At 46.2% G+C, this 27,909-nt stretch overlaps 1 protein-coding gene across 4 annotated transcripts in view; it reads left to right on the top strand.

Annotated features, from left to right (window-relative positions):
• MDGA2 (MAM domain containing glycosylphosphatidylinositol anchor 2) overlaps window positions 1-27,909 on the top strand; it is a 633,934-nt gene that overhangs the window by 346,799 nt on the left and 259,226 nt on the right. For all 4 annotated transcript variants that reach the window (XM_045015357.1, XM_045015355.1, XM_045015354.1 and 1 more), the window contains exon 6: window positions 15,339-15,608. In XM_045015357.1, the coding sequence (XP_044871292.1) occupies window positions 15,339-15,608 (270 nt within the window). The remainder of the gene's footprint in view (window positions 1-15,338; window positions 15,609-27,909) is intronic.

The raw sequence follows: 27,909 nt of genomic DNA, 5'->3' as shown, positions 1-27,909 counted from the left end.
GGCTTTAACTTAAAGGCAGCTGTTCCGCAGCCCTTGCTCCCTTTCAGCAGCATTTTCACATTTGAGCAGTCCCATTAAAAGCACTGTCTCAACATTCATTTGACCCCTCCCGTGAGTAAGAATCAAACCCGTCTGTTCTGCAGCAAACTCGATGGGCTATCCTGACCAAGAGAGGCCTCTGGAAAAAGGGCAATTAGCCTGGGAGACACAGGACCCGTAGTCTGTGCTGGCTTGCAGTCAATCCACGCCCATTGGGCTTCACATCAAATGGGGCCCCACAGTGCTCTTATAAATCATTTGTGTGCATCTTTCAATCCACCTACACGATGCACATTCCTAATTGTCAGTGTGCGTTTCCCCCGGGAGGGAAGGATCTTCGTTTCCAAGGCCAGGGAGCAGAAAGAGTGCCAATTAGATCAGTCAGTCAAGAGGCACTTTCCAGGATGCGGCCACTTAAAGGTTGCAGGGTGTTATGTGCTGTATTTTCTAATGAGATCTGATCTTGTGCCACTCAGGAGCTCTCTACTAATATCCAGCAGTGAGTACCCCGGCATAGGTGCCGGTGTGTGGGATCTGGGGCCTGCATCTGCAGCACTGTCCCCACCTTTTGGCACAGTAGGGGGCAGAGAGTAGGTCAGGAAGGTGTGTGGGGGAGACAGAGAAGACGAGCTCTGTTATTCTGTGTTTATACCCTACTGGCTTGTAGGGGAGGGTCCGCTAAGGATTAGTAATTAAGGAGCCGGAACAAGATCCCTGGTCTTCAGGATCCTTCCCCTTCTCTGGCTCTCAGCACTGCTGCACTTCTCAGGTTTCATTGATGGGCCTGGTTCATTGTCCTAGCAGACACCACCCCGCCCCGCACAGTGCACCTGGAAATGACCCTTTGTGGCTGCAATGCTCTGCCCCTTGTCTGTGTCCCAGATCCACTTCCACTTAGGTTCATTGCTTTGGAGTCACTGTCTCACGTCTGCTTTTTCCTGTTCCGTTTTCACCAACTTAAAATAGTTCCTTTGATCGGCAGAGCCACACAATAGCCATGGTTTCATCTTATCGCCCACATAAGTGTCTCCCTTCTCAAGACCTGCCTGTGTAGTGTCCCAGTTCAGCCCGGACCCAGTTCTGGCCAGCTAAGGGGTCTTGCTTGAATGTGTTAACCCTGTAGCCGGCTCAGCCTGCTTGTAAAGACACAGGGTTCAGATAGTTCAGCATTAATTCTATTCTGTGTCAAACATGAACTGACAGATCATAGTAAAATGCATGACTTACCGCTTAATCTACAGAGCCAGGGAAGCTGACTTTTAATAAAGGTGCTCAGATGTAATAATATGCATCGAGATGTGCGTGAGTTCCTTAAATAATGGCACGGTTCCTTTGAAAGCATTAGGGAAGATACATAATATATATCCATAAGTCCACATGGCTCTTGCATTGCGACAATGATATCAAAGATCTGTAGGGCACTTGAAAGGGTTAAATAGGTAATGAGGCAGTTTTAAATATTGAAATTCTGTGCTTCAGATAATTTTTGGCCTTAATATGATTAATTAAAAATAGATGGAAGTTTTGATCTTAATCTACAAAGCTTTCTCGGTGCCGTAGATTCATTTGAAAATATATTGGTGTGGATTAGTCAAATCGGCCTAGTTAGATAGCAGGGGTCATGACTAAAATATAATGTGGAGGTTGGATTCCAACAGCTTTCAGTACGTGTTTCCTAGCTGTAGGCAGTGTGGTGTGGATGATTTAGTTGGGGATTGGTCCTGCTTTGAGCAGGGGGTGGGACTAGAACCTCCTGAGGTCCTGATATTCTGTGATTCTATAATACGCAGGGCTGAGAGCCCCTCTCTACCACCTGCCCATCGTAGCATGAGGGAGCCTTGTCTGTGCCTGCCAGGGGTTGGCTCCCCATCTCCACCGGCCACAGACACTCCCCAACTCCACGGGCAGCACATGCCCTCCCCTCTAGGCATGAGCAGGGCTCTCTCTCTCTAGACTAGGAATAGGCACGCTCCAACATCTGAGCGTCTCCTTGGAATAGCTGGCCCCTCCTCCGCTGGACACTTGCAATATTTACAGATTTTCTGCTGCCAAGGAAGCAGTGCACCCCAGCTTGCCAGTAACCCCGCAGATCACTGCTCCTCTTCACGCACAGCACTTCAATATGTTTACAGGGAAAGCAAGCAAAAGTTTATTTAACAAAGCCCAGAGATTGCAGTGATGGCAAGTAGACATTTTGGAAACAAACAGTTACATATCAAATAAAATCATAACACGCATTCCAGAGCCTAGACTTAATTAATGAGAGCCTCTTATGTCTGATGAAGTATTGCTCACCAGTACTTTCGCACTAAGCAGGCTGTAATCCCTTTCCCATGATACAAGATATGCTGTCAGCTTGTCTCCTACGTGAAGGATCCAGGGTGTCCCCTGCTATACTCTCACAGTCCGTTGTCTTTGCTCATAAACAAGATCCCTTCCTGCTGTTGATTTCTTCCTGTAAAGATCCTGTCTTGTAGATTTTGCAACTTTTCTACTGCTGTCAGACTCAGTATGCAAACGGGTCTCTATTGTGAGACATACAATGCCCCATGCACACATGATCAGACGGGGAATAAGCATCTGCTTGAAAGGAACCTGCTTAAGACATATCACTTCCTGATCACCTGCTTTAACTCCAAGGCTTTGAGAACATAATTTCCCGCATAGATACATAACTCCTTAAACATTATCCATGCAGACATTTTGATGACCACTGGGCTACTGGCTTTTGATAGAGACCTTACATGCCACCCTTTGGTAAATTTAGTGCGCATCTATATGACCCAGGGGATCCCTAAAACTCTGTGTTCCCCTCTGCTTACTGCTAGCTGGCATCAAAAGGTTCCTGGGTCACACAGAGTTAAACTGAATCATAGTTTAAGCTGGCACTTTATCCTCTGTGGAAGGAATCAAATTGGAAAGGTTTCCTTCGCTTCTAATCTCTCCATTAAGCAGTATTCTGTTTTGTCTAGCTTATATTGTCTCTGTTCATTCCATACAACATTACAGAATTATTCCATTTGAAAAAATAAATATTTCTCTTCACGATCCATGGTGTTCTCCAGGAATATGGTGACAGTACATGAAAACGCTCTGCAGGTATCCGAAATCCCCAGATAAAAATGTACCCAGTATAATAGAACTGAATGCTGAGGCTGGGGATGGTATTAGCTGTGTAGTAGAAAAATAAAGCAACTAATTATAGATACTTACACTAAGTTAACATGATATGCTAGTGGAACCTACTTGTACTGCTGTATTTTAGGAATCATCATTTTTTTCCGTACAAGACACATTTTATCGGGTTTACAAAACAGTCATAAAAAGGTCCTTCCTTCCATTTGATAGCTGGCCTCCAGATTCTCATTTTGGGGATATTGTGTTTAAATCATGGTACGTTTCCTATTGGTTCCTCCATCTGTAAGTTAAAGAAGGAGCAAAGACACAATTGGGAAATCGTTGGAATTTTTAACCTTTAATCTTTGTTTTCCCCACTTCTGCAATTCAAAACCAGCTTTGATTTAATCGGAATTTTTACAGTGAATGATTTTTAAAAATATCTGCCAGCATGGTCTGTTGTTTATGGTTTGGATTTTAGCTAATATAGAGCCTGATCCTGCAAATGGATCCATGCAGCTAGGTTCTGGTGCCACAATGGAGTACCAGTGACGGCAGAGGGGCTCTGCATGGGCAAATGGGTGAGCCCACATGGATCTGCTTACAGGACTGAGTCCATGTTGGGCATGAGATGTATATTCGGTCATGACTTATAGTTCCATACCTTATTTTGTATTTATAATTTGTATTATTGTTTCCAAATACAACAAATGCACCAAAATACCAGATTCATCATAATACACAAAGTAAATAAAGAGGGTTAGGATACAGGGAAGGGAGGAGAAACGACATCTCACACTTCAGGGTTTATGTTAATCATAGACCTCTAAAAAGTCAGCCCAAGTTGCTTTGAATTTGTTGGGCATTCCCTTTCATGTGTTTGCTGTCAGGTTGACCATATCACCAAACCAGGCATCAATATTTGGTGGGGATCGGCTTTTCCATTTTTGCAGAATCAATTTTTTAGCGTCCAAAGCTGCACATTGGGACCATGCTGCCTTGTTACCAAGTAATCTCCAGGTATCAGGAATATATCCAAGAATGAAATTTAAGGAGTGTCCCAACTTAGCGTCCAAAATCAAATTGGTCCTTTGACCCACCTCACAGGAGAAATTCTTGATCCGGGAGGGCTAACCCTTGAGCTAAAACATATGAGCTTATACAGCAGCAATAGAATCACATTTCCAACAGTGGTCAGCATTTATGAGGCCAATTACCATTAGCCTATGTGGGGGCCAGCATATTTGGAAAAGTGTCTTTTGGTGAATAAGCCACAGTCTCAGGTCTATCGGGTTTTTTTAACATTAGATAGACTTGTACTCCACTGGGTTGGAGATAGTTGTGTATGCAAATCTCTGCTCCAAGCCAACCTCAAATTATCAATCTGTGGCAGGGTTTTTTGGGCCGGAAAATCATAAAAGGATACCACTGGCCCAGTAAATCCAGGAAGTCTCCTCCACAATAATAAAACCTTCTTGAGGTTCTGGAGTACCCAATGCATCTGGCCCAAATGTATTCATAAGTAATCCGTTAACTGGAGATATTTCCATGCTCCAAAGCAGGGTTGGCTAAACTGCTGAAGATCTACAGATGGTTTAAATTTAGCATTGTCAGCTAGCTGTGACACAGTCATCATTCCTCTGTCCATCCAATCTGTCCACGAACTTTAAGCATAGGATTGCTCTATAGTTCCATATTTTCAAGCAATTTCTTGCTTAAGGGTGACTGAATTTTTGTGCACCTTTGACTTAGCTGTGTAACCCACCCTCTAGCCCAAGGTGTGTGTGTCAGAGTTGCACATCCTTGTGCATATGCAAACCTGTTTTTCCCAGTGTCAGGGCATTTGCACACCCCTTGGGAGTGTGATGAAGTGCACACAAGCTTAGGTGCAAACCTACTTGAAAATTTGGCCCATAACTGTATCTCTTTTTGGCAGCAAGAGGACCAAAATGCAAACAGAGACAAAAAGATATATTTTAAAAACTGGAAATCAAATCCTACTGAGGATAGTGGAAAGGAGCACAGACTCTGGCAAATCAAGGGTAAAAGTGTAATTAGGCAGGACAAAAAGAAGACAGAAAAACTAACAGCAATTTTTTGAAGTATATCAGAAGCAGGAAGCCTGCCAAAAAATCAGTGGGGCATCTGGACAATTGAGGTGCTAAAGGAGCACTCAAGAAAAAACAAGGCCATCATGGAGAAGCTAAATTAATTCTTTGCATTGGCCTTCACTGCAGAGGATGTGGGGGAGATTCCCACACCTGGTCATTCTTGTTAGATGACTGATCTGAGGAACTGTCCCAGATGGAGGTGTCAGTAGAGGAGGTGTTTTTAGTAAATTGATAAATTAAACAGTAATAAGTCACCAGGACAAGTTGGTATTCACCCAAGAGTTCTGAGGGAACTCAAGTATGAAATTTCAAAACTAATAGCTATGATATGTAATCTATCCTTTAAATCAGCCTCTGTACCAGATAACTGGTGGAAAGCTAATGTAACACTGATTTTTTTTTAAAGAAAGCTCCAGAGGCAATCCTGGCTATTGCAGACCAATAAGCCTGATTTCAGTACCAGGCAAATTGCTTGAAACTATAATAAAGAACAGAATTATCAGAGACACAGATGAACATGGTATGTTGGGAAAGAGTGAATGTGGCTTTTGTAAAGGGAACTCATGCCTCACAAATCTATTAGAATTCTTTGAGGGGGTCAGTAAGCATCAACAAGGGGGATCCAGTGGATATAATGCACTTGGACTGTCAGAAAGCCTTTGACCAGGTCCCTCACCAAAGGCTCTTAAGTAAGAAGTCATGAGATAGGAGGGAGGGTTCTCTCAGGGATCACTAACTAGTTAAAAGACAGGAAACAAAGGGTAGGAATAAATGGACTGTTTTCACAATGGAGAGAGTTAAATAACCCTAGGGATCTGTACTGTGACCAATAATGTTCCACATATTCATAAATGACCAAGAAAATGTGGTAAAGGTGAGGTGGCAAAGTTTGCAGGTGCTACAAAATTATTCAATTTAGTTAGACCCCAAGTAGACTGTGAAGATTTACAAAAGGATTTCACAAAACTGGGTGCCTGGGCAACAAAATGACAGATGAAATTCAATGTTGATAAATGCAAAGCAATGCACATTAGAAAACATAATCCCAACTGAACATACAAAATGATGGGGTCTAAATTAGCTGTTATCACTAACGAAAGAGATCTTGGAGTCATCATGGATAGCTCTCTGAAAACATCTGCTTAGTGTGGAGCGGCAGTCAAAAAAGTGAACAGAATGTTGGGAATCACTAGGAAAGGGATAGATAATAAGACAGAAAATATTATAATGCCACTATAGAAATCCACGAACACCTTGAATGCTGTGTCCAGCTCTGGTCACCCTATCTCAAAAAAGATATGCCAGAATTGGAAAAGGTACAAAGAAGGGCAATGAAATTAATAGGCAACAGGTTTAAACCAAACAAAAGGAAGTATTTCTTCACACAATGCACAGTCATCCTGTGGAACTCGTTGCCAGGGATACTGTAAAGGCCAAAAGTATAAATGGGTTAAAAATTATTACATAGGTTCCTCGAGAATAGGTCCATCAATGGCTATTAGCCAAGATGATCAGGGATGTAACCCCATGTTCTGGATGTCCCTAAATCTCTGACTGCCAGAAGCAGGGACTGGACAACAGGTGATGGATCACTTGAAAATTGCCCTGTTCTATTCATTCCCTTAAAGTGTCTGGCACTGATCCCTGTCTGAAGACAGGATACTGGGCTAGAAGGACCATTGGTCTGACCCAGTGCGGCCATTCTTATGTTTTTATGAACATACTTTTGATTCAGGTGTCATTGATCTAGCAGCATATGATCTAGAAAGTAAAGCACCTTTACCCTCTAAAGCAATATCTATCTAAGGCAATCATCACAGGCGTCAGTAGAAACCTAGTTTTTCTCTTAAGTTCAGAAAATATCAGCACTGGGTCACTAATCAGAATATGCTTCCATTCTATCTGGTGGTGGCAGATGACAGAACTAGAAGCAATGGTCTCAAGTTGCAGTGGGGCAGGTCTAGGTTGGATATTAGGAAACACTATTTCACTAGGAGGGTGGTGAAGCACTGGAATGGGTTACCTGGGGGAGGTGGAATCTCCTTCCTTAGAGGTTTTTAAGGTCAAGCTTGACAAAGCCCTGGCTGGGATGATTTAGTTGGGGATTGGTCTTGCTTTGAGCAGGGGGTTGGACTAGATGACCTCCTGAGGTCTCTACCAACCCTAATTTTCTATGATTCAATGGAGCATGTTAAATGTGGAACTATAATGAGCAATATTTTGTTTACATTTTATTTCCCTGTATTTTCTCTGAATATGAAATTTCCAGTGGGATTTTTTGACAGCCTTAAATAACTCTCATGCTATACATAGTAACAGACCTTTGGATGAAAGTGCAAACTTGACTGGCAGACATAACTTGGGGTAGTGTTCTCATGTGTCTTTGCTTTCAATTGTTCAACTGTCTGCTATGTTCTTTAGACCTCAAAGTGCTTGGATTTTTAAAGTGCCTTTCAGGTGAAAAGAAACCGATGTAAACATTGACGCGGTCCAAATGGTGTAGTCTGGGAAAACATCTTTTAGTAACCTAAGTAATAAAATCTATAGTAGAGGAATGAATTATCTGCTTGCTGCCACTGGAATATGCTTCTTTTCAGATGATATTCCCGACTGGGATCTTGTTCAAGTTCTCTTCTGTGATGAGCATGTAATTACTTTAAGCCTGAAAACACGTTTTTTTAACGTCTAATTTTTGAATGCTGATACATAATATAGCTGAGAATAATATTGAAAATTGTATTTATTATTTCAAGTGGAAAGTAATAGTCAACCTTTCAGAGAGGTCTTTTTGCTGCCGATGCCAAATGGAGGTAATTGTTATGCTGTTTTCTCTCCATAAACCAATATTACTGTTTGTGTTGCAGCTGTATTAGAGGCCCTAGCTGAGATAAGCACCCTATTGTGCTTGGCGCTGTACAGACGCATAGGATGTAGGAACATGGGAATTACCGTCAGATTTAAGATCTGTCTCTGATAGGACCAGTACCAGCTGTTTCAGAGGAAGGTGCAAGAGCCTTGCAGTAAGATTATTCAGGATAATCTGTCCCCCATGTTAGGTCTCGGTCTCTAATATTTAAAGATTAGTTGAAGCCTGGAAACTTGAGGTTTAATATCCCTTCCATATCATTTTTGCCATCATTACTTCTAATAACGCTGGATATTCTTGTCAGTCACGTGAATGTCCAATCCATTTTATAGCCTTGCTGAGTTCTTGGCCTCAGCACCTTCCAGTGGCAATGAGTTCCACAGTCCAGTCACACAATGTGTGTAGTAAAAGACAGTCTCTGCCCCAGAGAGTTGAAAATCTAAATGGATAAGGCAGACCATTAAAGTAGTACTATCCTCTACTGAGGGGCTAAGGCACGGACAGAATAAAGAGTAGTTTTCAAATATTTGTAGAAGCCCAAAGTTGCAGGTAGGTGCCCGGTGGGATTTTCAAAAGCAACGAAATCAATTAGAGTTTGGCACCTCGGCTTTTTGAAAACCCCACTAGGTGCCTGTCTTCATCAAAACCCTCGGGAAAGCTGGCCCCAAGTGACTTGCCCAAGAACTGGAATTTACCCAGATCTCCTGAGACCCAGTCTAGTGCCTTAACCGTGAGACCATTCTCCTCCCTACTTCAAAGCATTGCGTGTCCAACTCATGGACACGATTAATGGGATGGGCTGAGCGCATAGGCACTCAACGCTTAGCACAACGTGCCCCCTCCTCTGGTGCTCCTTTGACTGACAATGGAGGGGCACTGTAGGAGAAGTCAGAGGGCCTTTCCCTTCCTGTCTCCAGTAGAAGCCCCAGCGCGTGTCACAGGGGTACAGTTGGTTAGCTTGGCAGCTCTTTTTTCACATTACATTAAAAAAGAAACCAATGGAAATTAAATTGCACAAGCCAAAACTCCGAGTTCAGGGTGAAGCTGTGTTCTCAGCCCTCTCTGACATGTCCAGGGTGTCTCTAGAAACCAGGCTTTCTCCCACTCTCCTCGCTGTTGTGTCTAGCAGTGAGAGCTTTTCCTCTGCCTGCCTCCATTCTCTGGGGAGCCCTCCCTGCCCCCCGTAATCCCCCACAAGTCCATCTCTCTCTCTTGAAGCGGACAAGCAGAGCACAGACCTGGGGCGGGCACTCCCTGCTTTTCGCCCTGACGAGAACCCCTCTCCCATTCTTGGCCGTGTGTGTCCGGCTGTGCATGGATTGCTGCTGACTGGACTGACTGAGTGAGAGGAGCAGGTTGTGCTCTCTGGGTGTATGGAAAGCCTCATGCTGCCAGCGGTGCTGCAGGAATAGCAGGAGATGGGCAGGTCTGAAAGGTGGGGAAGGTAATTCCATATCCCCCTGAGCACCGTTGCTAACCAGCCAGAACCTGGCAGCTCTGTGGTGGGGTTATATCCAACATACTGTATAATAGACCAAATTATGCCCTCCATTGCTCCACCGTAGAGCTAGCGTAACTCCATTCGGTTGCAGGTGCTGAGTCACCATTGCGTCACCATACAGTGCTGGGTAGCATTGGAGTCCGACAGACATGGAGAGCACTGGAGTGGCCTGTTGATGTCATTGTTGCTTTGCATTCATCCCCCCATTTACATCACAGAGCAGAATTTGACCCGGGGGTGCTCCAGGATGGTCTCAATGAAGGCTAGACTTAAGCCGAGTTTCTTGGCTGTCTTGACTGGGAAGCAGGCCTTTGAAGCTACTATTTGAACAAGCTTCTGGAGTTGGGTGGAATACATTCTAGCTGAGTCTGCTGTGTAGTGTGAGCAGAAGCCAATCACCGTATTCAAATCAGGATTTTCATGTGCGTATTATTTTGAATGCTGGGATGAAAGGGTCGTATCCCAGCATTTTTATCTCATCAGCCACTCTCTGTGCCTCTCTGTTTGAAGCACAGCCAGGGGTCTCCTTTCATCTAAGGGATGATGAGGCCATTATGGTAACAGCAGCAGTCGTGTGGGCTGACGTTGTCAAAGCTTTCATCTTGTGTCCTAGCCGTGAAGCATCAGCTGCGGTGCTGCTGTTCCTGGTCTGCGGCTGATGTTTAGGGAGAGTAGGGCAGAGGCTGTTCTTTGCACGGGTCCTTCTGGAGCTAACGTTAGCCTTGGCTCGTGAAGGAGAATGGCGGTGGTCAAGCCACACCAATATTGATTGACACCCAACCAGTGCACTTCCAGCTCCAGGGATGAATTCTAGCTTGGCGCTGCATGGAGCTACCTGCCTGAAAAGCTGTGCCCAGCATTGTGGATTGGGAGGTTCCCACTCCGATTCTCGCTTCTGCCCCCAAAACGTAAAACCAGCAGTGACGGGAGTAGGAAGAGGTACGGAGTCAGGGCTTGTGATTCTCATGTATGTACATGGATGTCTCCTGACACAGCAGGACCCCAATGCGTGGCACTCGATGGACGTCCCATCTGGCTAGTAACCCCCTTTGTTCCTCATCTCCTGCTCTCCCCTGGACCTGCACGCAGGTCCCACTCTCCAGCCTCACTCTTCCCCACCCAGTATGCATCTCTGCATTCGCACCTCCCTCTGCTGCCAGCTGCCATCCCCTGCCCACTCAACCATGTGGCTTTCCCTTCCGTTATCTACTCCCTCCCTCCCTGCGCTTGTCTCCAGTGTCTCTTCTTCCCATAGGCATCACCACTCCCTCCCTCAACAGACCCCCCTTCTCCGTGACACTCTCCACCCTCGGGTAAGCTCCAATAACCGCCCTTAGCTTTAGTCAGCCCTCGGTAATTTGGGAAAGTTGGAATCAACTGAAAGTGTTGGGCAACCTGAACTCAAGAGGCTGCAGAAAGGAGCCATCCAGAGACTCCACCTGATTGGAGCGGCAGCAGCCAAAGCAGGGTCTGGTGCAATAGGAGGGGAGAGGGAAAATGGGGTAAAGCTGGGGCCACCCCTCTGCTTCCCCCGGATCCAGAACCATGCAGGAGAGACTCCCTGACTCTGGCAACACTAGGACCTAAGCCATGCAAAACTTCCCCACCAACCATGTGGGTTTCAGGGAAGAGCTGGACAGAAATTAACCTGGTAGGGTCAGGAGATGCCAGAACAGGAACCTTCTGACCTTGGGACATTCCAGTCCAAACTGTAGAGTGTTCTCTGACTCCTTTGCTCCAACCCTCATGGTGTCACCCCTCAGCTTTACTCCACACCTGCTCCTTAGCCACCTCCCCTCCCTTACCCACCTCCTCCCCTGTCCTGGCCTCTTATTCAGAGACTCGTAGATTCCAAAGCCAGAAGGGATCACTGTGGTCATCGTGTCTGATCTGCTGGGTAACACAGGCCAGAGAACTGCCACAAATACTTCCAGGAGCGGATTCTCTGAGAATGAAATAACATCCAATCTTGATTTAAAAATTGGCTGGGATGGAGAATCCAGCACAACCCTTCATAAATGGTTCCCATGGTTAATTGCCCTCACAGTTAAACATTTGCACCTTACTTGCAGTCTGAATTTGTCTAGTTTCTACTCCCAGCTATTGGCTTGTCTTATACCCTTCTCTGATAGACTGAAGAGCCCATTATTAAATACTTGTTCCCCGTGGTAGATAGTTCTAGACTGTAATTAAGGCTGCGTGTCTGCCAGGGACGTCACGGATTCCGTGACTTTCTGTGACTTCTGCAGCAGCTGGTGTGGCTGGTCCAGGGGCCACCTGAGGAGCTTGGCAGACTCTGGGCCAGCTGCACTGGCCGCTACTGGGGCAGTCTTGGGCCACTGCGCTCCCTCACCCAGCAGCAGCAGTAGTTTGGTTGTGGGAAGGGGCTCAGGGCTGGGGCAGGGGGTTGGGGTGTGGGGCCGCGTGTACCTCGGTGGGGCTCCCCAGAAGCAGCTGGCATGTCTCTGCAGTCCCCGCCTGCAGGCATTGCCCCCGCAGCTCCCATTGGCCAGGGTTCTCCATAGGAGCTGCAGGGACATGCTGACCACTTCCGGGGAGCTGCATGGAGCCGTGTAGGGAGCCTGCCAACCTCCCCCCTGCAGCAGCAGCAGGAGTTCTGGGACACATGCTGCCGCTCACCTCCCCTCCCCCAGTGGCCCCCAGGGTTGCCCCCCCCGGCAGCACCTGTGACCCCCCCGGCCCAAGTTTTAGTTAGGGGTGAATAGCACAGGTCATGGGCCGTGAATTTTTGTTTACTGCCCATGACCTGTCCATGACTTTTATTAAAAATACTGTGACTGAAACGTAGCCTTAACTGTAATCAAGTCCCCCCTTCTCCCCTCATTCCTCCCCTTGTAGCTGATCCCTTCCAAAATAACCCGCCAATCCCCCGCAAAATTGTAGAATTAACCCCACATTTCCCACCATCACATTCTTCATGCTGCTTGTGTGTCCTACCCCTTCCTCACCCCGTGTCTGGTCTGTTTAGACAATGTTGTCTCATTGTTTCTTGCACTTTCCCCTCTGACTATATCCATTTTTGTCACGTGGCTTAGATTGGAAGCTCTTTGGGAGAGGTACCATCTTTGTGTAGTGCCCGGCCCAGTGAGGTCCATGATTGGGATTGGAGATGATGCAGCTTGTGCTGCCTGTAATGCTGCCCTGGAAGGATTCGATCTGAATAGGGAAAATGTCGGTAAACATCGATGTCACCGTACACATGCAAACCAACAACAATATTTCCATTTCTGACCATCTCAATACAGGAACTCCTCACTTAAAGTCGTCCCGCTTAACGTTGTTACATTGCTGATCACTTGGGGAGCAGACTCATTTAAAGTCATGCAATGCTCCACTCTTACGTTGTTTGGCTGCCTGCTTTCTCCACAGCTGGCAGCCTCCCTATGGCCCGCTCCCCCCAGCGCCTCCCGCCCGCCGGCAGGCTCTGCAGATCAGCCCCTTCCCCCTTTCCCCCCCTGCCTCCTGCCCGCGGCAATCAGCTGGCCTGCGGCGTTTCGAAGGGGGAGGAGCGAGGACTCAGCGCGCAGGCTTCCCCTGCCTCCTGCACACGCCAAGCCAGCTGATTGCCCCGGGCAGAAGGGAGGGGGGAGGAGCGAGGACTCGGCGTGCCTCCCCCCTCCCTCCCCTACTCGGCAATCAGCTGGCTCTGCCTTTAGAAGGGAGGGGAGGAAGAGGAGAGGAGCCAGGACGCAGCCAGCGAAGTAAAGGGGGAGGGAGAAGAGGTGGGTCAAGGGTGGGGGCTTGGGAGAAGGAGCGAGGTCCTTCACGCGCTCCAGGGTCCCCGGAAAGCTCTCACGGGGCCCGGGCCCCCGGAGCTTCTCCGGTTCCTGGTCTTTGGCGGCAATTCGGCGGGGGCAGAGTAAGGAAAATGTCGCTTAAGAACTTAGAGTTTGATTTAAGGTTATTGGCTTTGTAGATTTGGACATGTGACGTTGACAGTTTGTGCTTTAATGGGGATAGAACTTCCTATGTTTTCAATCTCAACATCGGTTGCCCTTCGATAATTATTGTCTGAGCCTCCCAGGAGTTCCTACAACTGTGAAAATGTAAATTGACAAAAAGAGAAAAAATATGAAAACCCATAATGTTTGCACAGTGAAAATGTAAATTGAAAAAAAAAGCTTAAAAATCAATTGATATCTGTCAAAATTATTATAAAAAAATCCAATTCTGCCAAGCCCAATTATGATGTCCCTTTAACATTTATGTAGTTAATGTCTCCAGATCAGAATAAAAAGCCCTCTTCTTTCGTAGATAGTAGCTTGTGACTCCGAGGATCTGAGCAAGATGTTTCTTTCCAAGCGTTTTGCACAAGATTCCTTCTGTGTGGTGCCATTGTTTGATGGAATTACCCTTCATAGCCCAAGAAGAGGGGTTTAGAAATCAGTGCGGCACTTCTGTGGGCGAGACTGTGCCCATTGGCACAGCCCTCAGCAAGCACAGCAGCATTGCCCCAGAGCAGATCGGGGGTGAACTGTGACTGCTCTGCTCCAGGAGCAGGGGAATCTGCTTCTACTCGGTACTGCTGGAGTGGGTGAGCACATGACTTCACCCGTGTGCCTGCTCCTTGCACCGGCCTCTCCCCACCCACCTGTGCCAGAAGGGGGTCAGTGGCCCTGCTCCCCTCCATGTGCTGTGAGCTACAGGTCGTGTAGCCGTTCAGGAGAGTAAGGGGGTGCCGTCTGCCCCTTTGCTCCCCTGTGCAGATGCATCAAGCGATGGTCTTGCCCAGCATGAGACGTCTTGTTGTTTGTTAAATAACTGCTGGCCCAGATTCAGACATGGAGGGCCCGGGGTTTCAGCGGGTGTCTTGCAGAGGAAGGGTGCTGTTCGCTGGCAGGATCTGGAGAATGGAGAAGGCTGTGCTTTCTGTGTTGAATAACAGGAATGCTATTAACAAATTCCCCTCAGAGCTGACCTCCACTAGAAAGCAAGGCTGAGCCAGCTACGTCACTGAGGGGTGTGAAACGTTCACCCCCTGTAACAGACACAGTTAACTCAACCTAGGCCCCAGCATAGATAGTGCTAAGAATTCTTCTGTCACCGTAGCTACTGCCTCCCGGGGAGGTGGACTCACTCCAGTGATGGAAGGATCCCTGTGCTGCTGTAGCGTTTCCTGACACAGGCTCTGTATTTAAGATCCAGTGCTCTGTGCATCTCTCTCTCAAATTAATCCTTGCAAAAGAAACCCTAGACAATGGGCTGCCTGTAAGTAGGTCTGTCTCAACCCCTGCCCTCCACAACGACTCTACCCAAAGGGGTGTGACGGTGGGTTTGCAGCATTCCGAAATCTGCACCAAAATCGAGGACCCCTCTCAGGGTATGTCTGCTCTGCAATCACAGGTGTAGGTGCACCTGAGCTGGCTCCCACCTAGCTAGCTTGAATAACAATAGTTCTGAAGCCCCTTGTGCACATACCAGGGTTCCAGGTAGGCTTGTACAGCCCATGCCGGTGCAGCTTCCTGGCTGTTGCTGTTGAAGCTGGTTAGATCAAAGGATGTGTCTACCTGTGCTGCAGTCACACCTCTGACAGCTATGTAGACATGCTCTCAGAGAGCACCCGGCCAGCAGCCCCTCTCGTTTATATATAGCAGCTCTGCTGACCTCAGCTGCTCTGGTGTATCAGATACAGAAATAACACTGTCAGCCTCCAAACAACATGTCTCTTAAAAATCTTTTCCAGCGTCTCCATCAATTAAGCTCCTGGTGGACGACCCCATAGTGGTGAACCCTGGCGAGGCCATCACCTTGGTCTGTGTGACGACGGGAGGCGAGCCGGCGCCCACGCTGACCTGGGTGAGATCCATTGGAGCCCTGCCTGAAAAAACTGTGCTGAACGGCGGGACCTTGACGATACCGGCCATCACTTCGGATGACTCCGGCACGTACAGTTGCATCGCCAATAATAACGTGGGGAACCCTGCAAAAAAATCCACCAACATCATTGTCAGAGGTAAGCTGGGCTTGAATGCTCCTTTGAGGCCTGTCTCTCCTTTGTTCCTCTCTGGCAGGGTGGCTGCCTGTATATTTGTGTCCTTCTGTGCCAAACGTGGCGTTGGCCAATTATCAAAACATACGGAATAAATCAGTACTGGATCACTGCCATTTCAACGGGGCTTTAGGCACCATAGCATAGGGGTCTCTACAGTCCAGCCCTGAGGGCCTGCCAAGGGGTAGCAGCTGGGGCCCCATTTTTCTGCCCCCTTGGAAAGGGAGGACAAGTAGCCAGGGGCCTCCTGTCCTGTTGGATGCTGTCTGTGGGCAGGTTGGCTGGACCTTCTGCATTTTTGTCCAGCCACACTGGGGTGGTGTTGGCAGGAGCCCCCGAGAGAGCAGGTCTTGGAATTAATTCCCCACTGAGATCCATGGGGCAGTCACCTGCTAGCCTGGTGCTTCAGGCTTTCTGCAAATGTCACCAGGGTCACATGTTCATTCTTTTCTTCATGCCCACGAGGGTGGGAAGCTTACTACATTGGGGGTTTACCTGAAAGCTGATCTTCTGATGTGATCACGTCTGCAAGTGCTGGGGCTTGTTGTATTGGAATAAATGGGCTAATGGTGTTTATATAACTTAGTTACTGACTAATATTAAACAGCATCACACGAGGTTTGGGGTTTGGTCTATAGAAACTTTAGCTTGCATAGTACTCTGGTAAACACACTGTTTGCTTTTGTAGCTAAGCAGTTTTTCTCCCTAAAATCTCTTTCATTAAGGGCACACCACAGGAGTGAAAGGCAAAATAGCTCATCCCCTCATTATTTTGTTATTACTTAGGCTTAGTTTTTGACATACCAGTTTTCATTGACTGATTTTTAATTTGCCACTTTTTTGGATTGCTAGGCACAATTTTACCGCAGTTTTTGTGTTATTTTAGCAGCTCTTTTTGTCTGGATGAATTTAGATTGAGGGTTTATAACTTTTTTCATTAATATTTGATGTTATAGGTTACTATGACGTTTTATGAATTGACACTTACTTTTTAAAGCAGCAAAGAATCCTGTGGCACCTTATAGACTAACAGACGTTTTGCAGCATGAGCTTTCGTGGGTGAATACCCACTTCTTCGGATGCAAGACTTGCATCCGAAGAAGTGGGTATTCACCCACGAAAGCTCATGCTGCAAAACGTCTGTTAGTCTATAAGGTGCCAAAGGATTCTTTGCTGCTTTTACAGATCCAGACTAACACGGCTACCCCTCTGATACTTACTTTTTAAAAGCTACAGATCCAGACTAACACGGCTACCCCTCTGATACTTACTTTTTAAAGGTGACCTTACAATTAGGGTAAATTTGTAGCCCAGGTTATTACAACAGGCCTGAGTCTATGATACCTATAATTTAATCCAGATAAGGGGACAATGAAGAATATGTGCCCAATAATTACTCCTAGGAGAAAACTAAATCTTCATAGTCGTGTTGGCTCACAGTGTGAGCCTGGGCTAACCACAGAGATATGGCTGATTAGTTTGAAGGAAGATTTCTATTGGCTGGTAGGTGGATTAATCTACCTGAACCAAATAGTTCAGTTGAAACTAATTTTCTATAATCTAAGCTGCCAATGGTACTGAAACATAAACTCCCCCACAGTGGGTGCTTTTAGTAATGACTTGTGATTCATCATACTCGGGAGAAACTGCTGTGTAAGGAGCAATGGAGTGATTATTTCATGAGAGCGTGGCCTCTGTTTGCTCCTTAGTCCCGACATGTTATGCTTTCCAACAGGCCGATTAAGTCGTATATTTTGTTAGGGAGGTCTGGGAGAGAGCATAGCACCAGGCATCTGTAGGAGTTTGTCAGGCTATTGCAATGGTGTTATTTGTAGAATAGTTCCATTGGAATCTTTTGACATTTAGCTTAAAGCTTTTATTGTCGTGAAGCAAAAACGCTGTGTTATTTCCAGAATCCAGCATCCACGTTCATTTGCTGTGATTTACAACTGTAATAAGACTGGGCAATGAGGAGGTGCCTGGAACGCATGTTTGGAATAAGCAAAAGGGAAGGAAAAGCTTTTCATGTAAAGAAATCTTGATATTTTCATTGACCCAAAAAGCAGCACTAGCGGCTCAAGAGCAAGAAGCCCTGGCTCCCCACAGAAACAAATGTCATGAGTCATAAGACGATAATACTCTGCTCGTGCGTTTTTATTTATGGGAGCCCATGCCTGGGAAAATATCATTAAAAACGTATCTGGGTTTTCCTTTTCTGAAAAGCCGCCTGGCCCAGTTCATTCCTAACTCAGTCAGGAGGGGGGAAGAAATCACCAGCACCCCAGCAAACGAGAGCTAAGGCACATCCCCTCTCAAGGCACACAGATGAAGGGTTGCACGCGTAGCTGCAAGCCGTGCCCATCCACAGGGGCTATATAGTCACAGCAACTTGGTGGGAGGTCCCAGGGACACTGAGCGCTAGAGGAGCGTACCTGCTGCTACACCAGCGGAAGGGTGCAGCTGTGGCCACCTTTCCTTGGAATGGGCCAACTTCTGCTGCTGCTTGTAGCCTTTCCTGCCTTTCCACCTCTAACCTAGGTGGTTGATCAAGTCAATTCGCTGTATGGCTGCCCAAGAGGTGGGGAGAATGCAAGAGGACCTGGGTGAGGGAAGCAGTGGCCAAATTACTAGATCAGCTTGGCCTGTGTGTGGTGTGGGGGGATGCTAAGGATTTAATTAGCCTGTTAACTGCAAGAGTGGAAAAGGAGTTCAGTAAGGAAGTGCAAGGGGAGGAGGAGGAAAGAGAGAGAGAGAGAAAGGTTGGCAGGGCCAGCTTAAAGGGGGAATCTCTGCATGGACAGATGTCTGTCCTCTCTTAAGATTGTAAGACCCAGTGAATAGAATTGCTGCACGGGACGGTAGGAGGGTGGTGGTTGATAAAACACGCAGAGTACACACTGGTGGTTACAAACTGGCGGTGTCAGAGCCATAGGTGAGAGGACAGGAGTGGAGGGCTGCACCCTGTCACAAGTGGGGGCTTATCCAGGCATTGCCTTATACGTGCTCATGGATAACCGAATGGTGGGGGTCTGATGCAGAGGTCTGTGGTCTGGATAATGGAGGAGACCCTGCAATGGCTCGTACAACAGGAGGAGATGCAGAAGACTCTGCAGGCCTCCCAGCAGTCCCACCACCTGGAGAAACAGTCCTTTATTCGAGAACATGCTCGCGTACAGCAGCAGCTACTCCGAGGTGCAGTGAGTCCTGCAGTGGGGAATGGCAGCTGGGCACAGGCAGTAGGGCCTCCGGGACATGGGCTCTGCAGATGACCCGACTCATTCTTGGTCACTGTTGAAAGAGTAGCTGTGGGTGAAGGCTGAGAGAAGGGAACCTTGGCCCTACGGCTTGCACCCTACTTGACAGGGGAAGCTCAGGCAGCCTACGTGGCTCTAAGTGACGAGCGAGCACTGGACTATGATGTGGTTAAGGCAGCCTTCCTAGAGCAGGGGTGGGGGCTTATCCAATGAAAAGTAACCACAAACGTTTTGGGATGCTAGATGGCTTGGGGTGTTATGGCCCTGGGCGTTTGCCCAGAAACTGATGGACCGGGCCACTCGCTGGTTGAGGCCAGACCCTCTCATTGGGTGAGATCATGGATGCAGTATTTTTAGAACAGTTCCTCAGGAGAACGCTCAGGTACTGATTCTGTCAGGTGAGCTTCATCCCTTAATAAGTCCTCATTACTCCCTAGCTCTCACAATGGTAGAACCCAGCTCAGTGGCCCTTTTGGACTCCATAGGTTTTCCGCCAAGGATCCCACTCGGGAGCTGCATCAGTGCTGTCTGCAACGTTTGTTCCGCCATGACCAGAGACTGAGCCATTACCTCCGTCATCAACGCCATTGGCCACGGCACCGACATTGGCACCAACCGCGGTGCCGCCCTTGACAACGCCTTCGGCACTGGAGGTGTCAGTGGCTCAGATTGCTTCTGATGATAAGTTTGTGGGGGTTGTTTGAAGGCATGAAGTGGGGTTTCAGGAAAGATTTCTTTTAGGTTCAGGTCCCCATTGAGTACGGGTTGTAGTTGTTTGATGATAGCCCATATGGGTTCCAGTGTGGGGTGGTAGGCGACAACTAGGGGTCTGCGGTCAGAGGGGATTTTATTTCTGTATTGAAGCAGGTTCTTTTGGGGTATTTGGGTGGCCCATTCCATGATGCAATCTTCTTCTCTGGTGAAGAGTCCTTGTTTGGTGAAGATAGTTTTAAGTGTGCTAAGGTGTACATCCCAGACTTTCTCTTCGGAGCATATTCTGTGTTATTGGAGTGCCTATCTGTAGATAACAGGTTTCTTGGTGTGTTTGGGGTTGTTACTGAATCTGTAAAGGTCGGTGTGGGGATCCGTGGGTTTCTTGTATATAGTTGTCCATAGGATTCCATTGTTGAAGATGATTATGGTGTCCAGGAAGTTGATGTTCTAGAGGGAGCTTAATGGATGTGTCACTAGGAGCTCTACTCACTGCTGGAGTGTCTCCTTTTGGCTGCGGCTGAGGATTAGCTCTGCTAGTCTAACACCTCTTTCTGTGGGGATCCCTCCCTCTCAGGCCCCAATGGCTCCCTCTTTGTGGCTCGGCCCTCTGGCCAGGTCACTGTAGTTTTCCTCTTCCAGAGGCAGATTTGTGTAACAAAAAGTCTCTCTGTCCTGACCATCCCAGGCAGTCTTCCAATTCACTGGCCCCCACTGGTGCCACTTCCCCAGTGGCTGGTAAGGGAACCTGGCCCCTTCTCTGGGTTTCAGCCTAGGGACCCTACGACCATCAGCTAAAGCCTACACTGTCCCACATCTTGCTCCTGTTTCCCTGGACTGCTTCATACACTGCCTGTATTAGGTTCGTTTTCTACCCTCCTCTGGGTATGCCCTTCCCTCTGGGCCAAGCTTCCTGCTCTCCCTAGCCTCAGGGAGCGTGACTGCTGGCCTCCCTATAGCCCCTTTCTGCCCTCAGCTACCTAGCTTTGTACCAGCCGGGCCTTTTTCTGTCCAGGTGAGCTTCATCCTTTAATAAATCCTCATTACTCCCTGGCTTCTCCTCCAGGTGCCGTTCAGGTGGTTTATTGGCCGTCCTAGCCACCTTAACCCTTTTAGGGGCTGGTATCGGGTTAACACCTCATCATGGGATTGGTGGTGGTGGTTGAAAATGTGGTTGAAATTTGAGGGAGTTTAATTAATCTGTCCAGAGGATGAAAATATCATTAATGTCTCACAGATATATCACTAGTTTCATAATTCATTTGTCCAGAAATTCTTCAAGGTGGCCCATGAAGAGCTTGGCCTACTGGGGAGCCATCCTAGTACCCATGGCTGTTCCCATAGTTTGGACAAAGTGTTTGTTCTTGAGTGAAATGTTGTTATGAGTGAGAATGAAATGAATGAGTTTGGTGATATGTTTGAGGTGGATGTTGGAGTGTTGTCCACACAACAGAGGAAACCAGGAAAGAAAGTGGCTGTGAAATCCTTAACAAATATCACATCTGCCACAATCTCTCCAACGCCAAGAGGACAGCTATACAGTCCTTGAAATCCAACCACTAGATAGTGATCAAACCAGCAGACAAAGGGGGCACCATCATAGTCCTCAGTATATTAACAAGGCCAATGGACAGCTCTCCCACTCCATAGACTAAAAAGAACTCAGAGAAGGCCCTACACCACAATTTATCCAGGAAATTCAAGCATATAATCAATTCCTTCCCCAAACAACTCCCAAGAGAAACTCTACAACCTCTCCCATGAACCCACTGCTGGGACCTTCTACATGCTTCCCGAAATACACAAACAAGGGAACCCAGTCATATCTGGCCCTGGCACCCTTCCTGAAGGAATATCGGGACTCCTACAAACTATCCTCAAATCACTCACCACACAAAGAACCAGCTACAGCAACACTGCATACTATATAATTTTACCAGTTTATTACCCACACATTTTCATTTTCAGGCTCTTTTGTCTGTATAAAGGTTGAATGAATTGTCCCTCTCCATGCCGTTATTAATTTGTTTACTCTCTTTACATCTGTGCATGCAATGGAATTTTGCATTTCTGTTGAGAAGAGAATAGGCCAATGTGTCAATTACAGCTTTAATCACATTTAATCAGAATTTTCTTTGTGTGAGAATCATACAATTCATTTTGAAGGCCCTCTTGCTTAGTGGGATTTTTTTTCGTCCCTATAAAGTTAATTGTTACACCTGTACCACAAAAATAATATATTTGCTTCTTAAGGCTTGTCTTCACTACAGCTGCTGGTCGATTTAAACTACACAATTTGAGTCACGTTAGTAGCATAACTCAAGTCGACGTAGGTTAGATCTATTTACCACAAGGTCCACACTACACTATGTGGACGGGAGACGCTCTCCCTCTGACATTGCTTCCACCTCTCCTTGAGGTGGAGTACAGAAATCGATGGCAGAGTGCTCTCCCTTCGATTGAGAATGTCTTCACTGCCTCGATTGCAGCAGCGCCGATTTAGCTCCGCAGTGAACACAAGCCCTTAGTGTCTGTGTTAATAACTCCTTTTGAATCAATGGACATTATACTGGGGACGTGATAGATCCTCACATACAGAACCTGCCGCAGGAGTTGTTATGAAAATTTTACAATAAAGTACCATTCCTAAAAGATAGTATTTTCCTAGTCAAGCCTTAAGCTGACAAAGTCAGCTCCCTGTGTTTCCCTACTGCCAGGTTTTCATGTTAGTGCCATTCCCTTGTAGCAGTCAGATAATATTAACAAAAATTTTGCTGAGATGATAAAGAGAAATTGTTTTGAGTACTGCAGTGTCGTTCCTTAAGAGGCACAGATACCATGCAATATCTTTCATTCCCTCCTTTTTGCTCTGAACAAGAGCACACTAGAGACAAATAAATGACTTGTTGAATTGTGTTTTTACTGTTGGAGCAGCTGCCTCTATAACAAATTTGTGTGCTGTTTACCTGGCAAGATCACCACTTATTGAGAAAGCTGGCGAAATACAGACATTTCTCCGAATACAGTTAATAACTCATTCCAATCTGCCTGATATCCCAGAATATGTCATTCCTTCCAGAGAATATTCTAATGGGGTCTGGGTCAAAAAAATAATTCGGGTTTCATCAGAAGTGGCCAAAACCCAACTCTAATTATGTAAATTTTCTTTCCAAGTATCTTTTATAGATTAATTAATGAGCTTTTGAAATGGTCCTCAGGCTACATTTGCAGAGTTGAATTAGGATGCTGGTGGATGTTCTCAGTGGTAGTATTTGCCACTTCCTGCTCTCATAATCCCTGTGACTGAAGACCATTGATTATTGAAATTAACCACCTATATTGCATTTCTAGATTAAACCCTGAAAAAGTGCATGGAGTTTAAGGAGCTTTGGACTCCTTCCAATCACAGTCAGGAAATTCCTGGAAGGACAGAACTTAGCCACTTTTCTCACAGAAGTAGACCTGTGGACTATGCTTGGATCACCTGATGATTACCTGTTCTGTTCATTCCCTCTGAAGCAACTGGCACTGGCCACTGTCAGAAGACAGGATACTGGGCTGGATGGACCTTTGATCTGACCCAATCTGGCCATTCTTATGTTATCCTTAGTGCAGTACACACAGGCAAATGCCTTTTAACCCATAGAATTCTTGGGATGAGCATAGGCCTGAAAAGGGAAGGAGATGTCAACTGAGCCCTGATCTCTCTGCTTCCCTACCCCCAGAGATGCCCCTTCGTCCCCTCCTTTGTCATTATCCTGTCTGCTGTCCTAGTCCTCTAGTTCCCAGATCGAGGGAAGTGATTATTCCCCTCTATTCAGCACTGGTGAGGCCACACCTTGAGTATTGCATCCAGTTTTAGTTCCCCCACTACAGAAGGGATGTGGACAAATTGGAGAGAGTCCAGAGGAGGCCAACAAAAATGATTAGGGGGCTGGACCACGTGACTTATGAGGAGAGGCTGAGGGAACTGGGGTTATTTAGTCTGCAGAAGAGAAAAGTGAGGAGGGATTTGGTAGCAGCCTTCAACTACCTGAAGGCGGGTTCCAAAGAGGATGGATCTAGACTGTTCTCAGTGGTGGCTGATGACAGAACAAGGAGCAATGGTCCCAAGTTGCAGTGCGGGAGGTCTAGGTTGGATATTAGGAAAGACTATTTCACTAGGAGGGTGGTGAAGCACTGGAATGGGTTACCTAGGGAGGTGATGGAATCTCCTTCCTTAGAGGTTTTTAAGTCCCGGCTTGACAAAGCCCTGGCTGGGATGATTTAGATGGGGATTGGTCCTGCTTTGAGCAGGGGTTGGACTAGATGACCTCCTGAGGTCTCTGCCAACCCTGATATTCTGTGATTTCCCCATGAAGGGCACCAGAGAAGTTCCACCTATTCTGCAGCCTTCTCCTCTCAGCTGCTTTCTGCCTCACTGCGCAGAGCTAGTGTGGTTTCCACCCTGCTCTGACCTCATTTGCCCTCTTAATATGTACGGCTGCCTTTCTCCAGGATGACACAATGCTCAGGAACTAGCAACAAGTGCTAGTGGGATCCAGCACAAGAACTGGCCAGAAGAGGATGAGGGGAACCTTCCACTTTCTACCTGGGACACGGCTGATCAGGACTGCTTCACCCTAAAGCCCTAACCTGGTCCCACTTCCCAGAACCATTCAGTTCCCCAAGCACGGCACTTCCTGCCTTCTCCATACCTCTAGGTAACTGAATAGTCTTTAAGGTGTAAATCACCTACAGTTTAGTGCTCTGAGTGTCAAGAGTCCTGTAGTTGCTGAGATGCTATTAGCTTGTGTCCTCTGGAGCTCTGTGCACTTTGACCAGGATCTGCTGTGCCCCTGCTAAACAGGACTGTTTGGTTTTCCCTTCAGGCTAGATGTGAAGTTTTCTGCAGGGCCGCACTGTCTGAGCTGAGCCTTAACCTGGTTACACCACACCTGTGTCACTGTCAACGCCGTCGCTTGCATGCATGTGTGCGTACACGTGTGTGAGATGCATGCCAAATATAACAGACCCCTATCACATGTTGGTATATTGCTTCCAGTCCTTTATCCTCCTTTGTCTGTATTGGCTTTTATGTCGGCTTTAGATTGGGGCACAAATCTTGCTTTGGATTTGTCTCCTAAGTGCTGTAAAAATAAAAAATAAAAACCAGGAAGATATGTATGAGTGGGGAGGGAGGGGGAATTCAGTTCCCAGCTCTGCCACGGTCTTTCTGTGTGTGAACCTGGGCAAGTCACATAGTCGCTCTGTGCCTCAGTTTCCCCTCTCTAAAATGGGGGAAATAGCACTGCCCTACCTCACAGGGTGGTGTGAGGATAAACACAATAAAGGTTGCTATATATTCTGATATTACAGTGATAGAGGCCATATAAGTACCATAAATAGGTAAGGATTCAAGGCTTGATTGTCAGAATGATTAGGAATTTTCCTTACTTCCATTTTGGGAAGTCCCAGCTTGAGATGCCTCAAAGGGGCCTGATTCTGAGAGCTCAGGTGCTCAGCGCTTTCTGAAAATCAGGCCTCTTTAAGGTGTCTCAACTTGGGCACCCAAAATCTCTGGTGACTTTTGAAAATCTTGCCCTGGGGGTACAAGTCCTCCAAAGGGATTTCCAGAGACAAAGAGCAAAGTCTCTTCCCTGGTTCTTCATTACTCGTCTGTGAAGAGTGAAAGGTTTTTGGTGATACAAACCTTGAAGGTTGTTCCATTCACCATTAGGGCAAAAATGCAAGGTAGCATTCTTGAAGGACATGTGGGCATGGTATTATGCAAAAGGAAGAGCCAGAGGAATCCTTTACCGTGCTGGCGTGATCACACAGATTGGGGATATGGTCTGGAAGTGTCTCAGATGTAGTGCTTGCACCAGCTCAGAGAATCACTACATCCTTCAGCAAGTATTAGAATGATCAGGAGAAAATGTGTCAAATAGCGTCTTTTACTTTAAAGGCAAAGAGAGTTTTGTGGCCGCTCTCTTTAAGTGACTTTTGGGTCTTCCCTGTGTGAATCTGTTTCACAAAACCTGAAATCTGTTTTTTCCAAGAGTGGAATTCCCAATTGACTGTGTTCAAAAACTGACCCACGCTTTAATGAGCACACAAGCGTTTGCCAAATATTAGGATTTTGAGCAATATACATCACATCCAAAGTGCCCCCGGTTAAATGGAATAGCAGAACAAACTGTTCAGACTGTCAAAAATACACTCAAAAAAACCAAGGTGGACAGCTAGCATTATTGGAATCACCTGCCCTGTTACTTAGGAGTGGATGGCTTAAAATGAGCTTTGCTGCTATAATTTACTTAAACCAAATAATGGTCAATGGTTACCCACTCCCAGTATCTGGCAGTCAGAGGTTTAGGGACACCCAGAGCCTCGGGTTGCATCCCAGACCATCTTGGCTAATAGCCATTGATGGACCTGTCCTCCATGAACGTATCTAGTTCTTTTTTGAACCTAGTTACAATTTTGGCCTTCGCAACATCCCCTGCTGCCTTTTAATTTCATGGGGAGATCCCTCGTTCTTCTATTGTATGAAGGAGTAAATAATACAACTTTATTTGCCTTCTCCACACCTGTCATGATTTTATAGACCTCTGTCATATCCCCCCTTAGTCGTCTCTTTTCCAAGCTGAACAGTCCCAGTCTTTTTAATCTCACCTGATACAGAAGCTGTTCCATACCCCTAATCATTTCTGTTGCCCGTCTTTGTACCTTTTCCAATTCTAATGTATCTTTTTTGGAAATGGGGAGACCAGAACTGCATGAAGTATTCAGAGCATACCATATATTTATATAGTGGCATTATGATATTTGCTGTCTTATTATCTAACCGTTTCCTAATGGTTCCTAACATTGGGCTAGCTTTTTGGCGGTTACTGCACATTGAGCAGATGTTTTCAGAGAACTATCCACAAAGACTCTAGGATCTCTTTTGTGAGCCGTAACTGCTAATTCAGACCTCATCATTGTGTATGTATAGTGGGGACAATATTTTCAATGTGCATTACTTTGCATATTTCACCACTGAATTTCATCTCTCACTTTGTTGCCCAGTCACACAGTTTGGTAAGACCCCTTTGTAACTCTTCATAGTCTGCTTTAGACTTAACTATCTTGAGTTCTTTTGTATCATCTGCAAACGTTGCCACTTCACTTTTACCCCTTTTTCCAGATCATTTATGAATATGCTGAACAGCACCAATCCCAGTACAGATTCTTAGGGGTCCCTGCTATTTACCTCTCTGCACTGTGAAAACTGACCATTTATTCCTACTCTTTGTTTCCTTTTAGCCAATTACAGTCCCATGAGAGACCCTTCCCTCTTATCCCACAGCTGCTTAATATGCTTAAGAGCCTTTGGTGAGGGACCTTGTCAAAGGGTTTCTGAAAGTCCAAGTACACTGTATCCATGGGGTCACCATTGTCCACATGTTTCTTGACCCCCTCAAGGAATTCTAATAGGTTGGTGAGGCATCATTTCCTTTTACAAAAGCTGTGTTGACTCTTCTTCATCAAATGGTGTTAATCTGTGTCTAATAATTCTGTTCTTTATTATAGTGTCAACCAATTTGCCTGGTATTGAAGTTAGACTTAATCAGCCTGGATCTTCTCTGAAGCTTTACCTACCCCCACCCCCAACATGCACACACAACTTTACAACCACCAGTTATCTGAGACAGAGGCTGATATAAGCAATACGTTACATACCGATGTTCTTAGTTCTGCAGTTTCACATCTGAGTTCCTTCAGAACTCTTGGGTGATACCATCTGGTCCTGGTGACTTATTACTATTTAGTTTATCAATTTGTTCAAAATCCTCCTCTACTGACACCTCAGTCTGAGACAGTTCCTCAGATTTATCACCTAAAAAAATGACTCAGCTGTGGGAATCTCCCTCACATCCTCTGCAATGAAGATCGATGCAAAGAATTCATTTAGCTTCTCTCCAATGGCCTTGTCTTCTTTGAGAACTTCTTAAGCAGTCAATCATCCAGTGGCCCCACGGGTTGTTTAGCAAGCTTCCTGCTTCTGATGTACTTTAAATAAAAACTCTGTTAGTTTTTGTGTCTTTTACTAGTTGCTCTTCAAATTTTGTATTGCCTAATTATATTTTTACAGTTTATTTAAGAGTTTATGTTCCTTTCCATTTTCCTCAGTGGGATTTGACTTCCAATTTTTAAAAGATGCCTTTTTGACTCTAATCACCGCTTTCACTTTGTTGTTTATCCTGGTAGCATTTTTTTCATCCTCTTACTTTTTTTTTCTTTAACATTTGTGGCATACATTGAATTTGAGCCTC

Source organism: Mauremys mutica, chromosome 4 (assembly GCF_020497125.1).
Source record: "Mauremys mutica isolate MM-2020 ecotype Southern chromosome 4, ASM2049712v1, whole genome shotgun sequence".
NCBI classification, from domain to species: Eukaryota; Metazoa; Chordata; order Testudines; family Geoemydidae; genus Mauremys; species Mauremys mutica.
The sequence above is the reverse complement of the archived record's forward strand: the minus strand, read 5'-3'. Positions and strand labels throughout refer to the sequence as shown.